The following is a 3081-nucleotide window of genomic DNA, read 5'->3' as shown; positions in this document are numbered from 1 at the left end:
TTTCCACCCAGGCACCATGCTGGATCGAGATGTGGGGTGAGCTGGGGCCTGGGGAGGGGTCTGCAAGGTTAGGGGGTTTTTGCGATCTGCCCCCCAGGCTCTGTCGTGCTCCCCAACAGCGTACGGAGGCTGCGGTTCATGGAGTTGAGTTAGCGCAAGGGGAGAGACGGGATCGGAGCAGGCATGCGTGGGACTGGGTGGAGAAAGGATGATGTCTGGGATGAAGGGAGCCCCCAGGTCCCCAGCCTCTGCGCTGGCAAGCCCCTTGCCAGGCCAAGCCCCTGGGATGACCCAGGACAGGGAGTGCTCCCAGCTCGTGCCAAAACAGCCCCTTCTTCAACCTCTGTCCTGCCTGGCGCCAGCCCCAGCTGCAGAGGAGCCCGGCACATCCCTGGAGAGCTGTGGGCCGGGTCCTAGGGACAGGGGAGCAGCCACTGATGCGGGAGCAGAGCCCAGTTTCAGGGGTGCAGGTCTCCCCACGGGGTTGTCGGTTGTCAGCAGCCAAGGTACAGCCTGCACCATGCGTGGGGTCTCGCCTCCAGCGAGCCTGACTGCCTGCTGCTATAGGCAGGGAAGGGAGAGATGTGGTGGGCAGGGAGGGAGACCCCCACCAACACTGACCTGCCTGCATCTCTTTCGCCCCCCAGACCTACTCCCATGTACCCACCGACATACCTGGAGCCTGGAATTGGGTAAGCACGGGGAGCTCGTGGGGACCCCACTGTGAGGGGAGCTTGTGCCCACGGTGGGGATGCCTCGACAGGGCCAGCACACTGCTGGCTGGGGTTTGTGGAGGGGTTGCTCAGACTCTGCCTGGAGGGGCTCTGTGTCCCCCCACCGCGGATTTGGGACCCTTCCCCACCCTGTGGCTGCCTCCCCCCTCTGACCACTTGCTCTGCTCTCCGGGCAGGAGGCACACGCCGTACGGGAACCAGACTGACTACAGGATATTTGAGCTGAACAAGCGGCTGCAGAACTGGACAGAGGTGGGGAGCTGGGGGAGAGAGGGGTGGCCAGGGCCGGGGGGGGCACTCCAAGGTGTGCATTTTGGGGATGGGGTCCTCTGCGCTTCCTGGCCTCGCGAACTGCCTTGGCTGTAGGAGGAATCCCCTTGGCAGCGGGACCCTGTCCCACTGTGCAGGTCCCCAAGTGCCTTATCCCTTGCTTGGCCATGGAACAGGGCTCATCATCCTCATCTCCCAGCACTCGGCTGGGAGCGCAGCCCTCCGCGGGCTGAGCCTGTGGCTGCTGTGCCTGGCAGCTAGCAGCTCTCTATCTGTCTGTCTGTCTGTCTCCCTGTCTCCCCTCCCTATAACCTGACATCTCTCCGCGATCCCCAGGAATGTGACAATCTGTGGTGGGACGCCTTCACCACGGAGTTCTTTGAGGATGATGCCATGTTAACAATCACTTTCTGCTTGGAAGATGGACCAAAGAGATACAGTGAGTAGCAGCTTGAGACCTCCTTCTCCCAGGCATTGCATCTCCAGCAGGAGATGCGGTGGTTGCGCTGTGCAGGGGGATGCGGGCTGGGTGTTGGAGCTCAGCTGCTTCCAGCCAGTGGGAATTGGGGAACCCTCTTCCTGTGTAGCCCCAAGGCACATCTGAGTGAGCCAGGTTTATTGACATTATCTTCTTTCTTCTCCTGCTCCAGCGATCGGCCGGACTCTGATTCCCCGTTACTTCCGCAGCATCTTTGAAGGGGGGGCCACGGAGCTCTACTATGTGCTCAAGCACCCCAAGGAGTCCTTCCACAACAACTTCGTCTCGCTGGACTGCGACCAGTGCACCATGGTCACCCAGCACGGCAAGCCCATGTTCACCCAGGTACCGGCAGCCCCCGCGGCTTCTCCTGCCCCTCATGCCTTGGTCCGATGTGCTCTCACAGCAGCTGCAGTCCCACGGGGCGAGGGACACTGATTTCCATGGTTTGATGAGTGCCACGCTGTAATTCCACATGCCTCAGCCAACCCTGCAGCATCCCCTTTTTTGCAGAGATCCCCATGCCATTATGGGTTTGGCTTGTGCAGAATCTCAGGGCAGACAGGGGCAAGCCACCAGGAGGGTGTCCCAATGTTCAGCAGCGAGTTCCCAGGGGATCTGGGCTGGGGAAAGGGGACAGCAGGCTGCGTCTGACCCTGTGCCCTGCCCAGGTGTGCGTGGAGGGGCGACTCTACCTGGAGTTCATGTTTGACGACATGATGAGGATAAAGACGTGGCATTTCAGCATCCGCCAGCATCGAGAGCTCATCCCCCGCAGCATCCTTGCCATGCATGTGAGTACAGTTCTGGGACCCCTCCCGTGCCACAAGTGACACAGGGCTGCTGAGCTCCTCTCCCTGCTGCGCAGGTAGGGGGGACCTCGACCCTGTCCCCCCATTGCAGACCAGGATATGGGAGGGCCGTCCCTAGCCCCGGTGCGCCTGAGCCATCTGTCCCTCTTGCTCCTAGGCACAGGACCCCCAGATGCTGGACCAGTTATCCAAGAACATCACCCGCTGTGGGCTCTCAAACTCCACACTCAACTACCTCCGAGTAAGTGTGTGGGGAGTGCCGGGGGACGCAGCTCTGATGTCAGGGAGGGACCTTGGGTGGCCACATCTTGTCCCCTCAGCTGCCCAATGCCTGGCTGCCCTGGGCAGTGGGGAGGCAGCGGGGCAGGCTCTGCAAGAGGGATCTGGCAGACGGGCTGCAGAGAGCCGTGGGGCTGCCGTTGCCCACGGGTTCCCATCACGACTTGGGTCGGCACAGCGTAGACGGCTGCCCGACAGAGGGGCTTTTGCCGGGGCCTGGAGCATCACAATCTAACCCCACGTCTGTCCGCTCCCTGCAGCTCTGTGTAATCCTAGAACCAATGCAGGAGCTCATGTCACGGCACAAGACCTACAGCCTCAGTCCCCGGGACTGCCTCAAGACTTGCCTCTTCCAGAAGTGGCAGAGGATGGTCGCTCCTCCTGGTGAGTCTCACACTGCCTCCTGTGCTGCCCGTGGGTCTCCGGGGCTGCCCTGCTCAGGCCCTGCCTTCGGCACAGGCTTCTCCCAGCCCCAGAGCCTGTCCCTGGCCTCGTCTTGTGAGGCTAG

At 61.9% G+C, this 3081-nt stretch overlaps 1 protein-coding gene across 1 annotated transcript in view; it reads left to right on the top strand.

The window, feature by feature from the left end:
- The first annotated feature begins 7 nt into the window (after window positions 1–7).
- Window positions 8–3081, top strand: part of LDB1 (LIM domain binding 1) — a 3624-nt gene continuing 550 nt past the window's right edge. The window contains exons 1-8 of the mRNA XM_009706196.1: window positions 8–36; window positions 648–692; window positions 911–986; window positions 1341–1443; window positions 1655–1827; window positions 2154–2276; window positions 2452–2535; window positions 2834–2957. Coding sequence (XP_009704498.1) covers window positions 17–36; window positions 648–692; window positions 911–986; window positions 1341–1443; window positions 1655–1827; window positions 2154–2276; window positions 2452–2535; window positions 2834–2957 — 748 coding nt within the window. The 5' untranslated portion in view covers window positions 8–16. The remainder of the gene's footprint in view (window positions 37–647; window positions 693–910; window positions 987–1340; window positions 1444–1654; window positions 1828–2153; window positions 2277–2451; window positions 2536–2833; window positions 2958–3081) is intronic.

The sequence above is a fragment of the Cariama cristata genome, unplaced genomic scaffold (assembly GCF_000690535.1).
Source record: "Cariama cristata isolate BGI_N322 unplaced genomic scaffold, ASM69053v1 scaffold26568, whole genome shotgun sequence".
NCBI classification, from domain to species: domain Eukaryota; kingdom Metazoa; phylum Chordata; class Aves; order Cariamiformes; family Cariamidae; genus Cariama; species Cariama cristata.
Note: the sequence above shows the minus strand (reverse complement) of the source record. Positions and strands in the feature narration are given on the sequence as shown.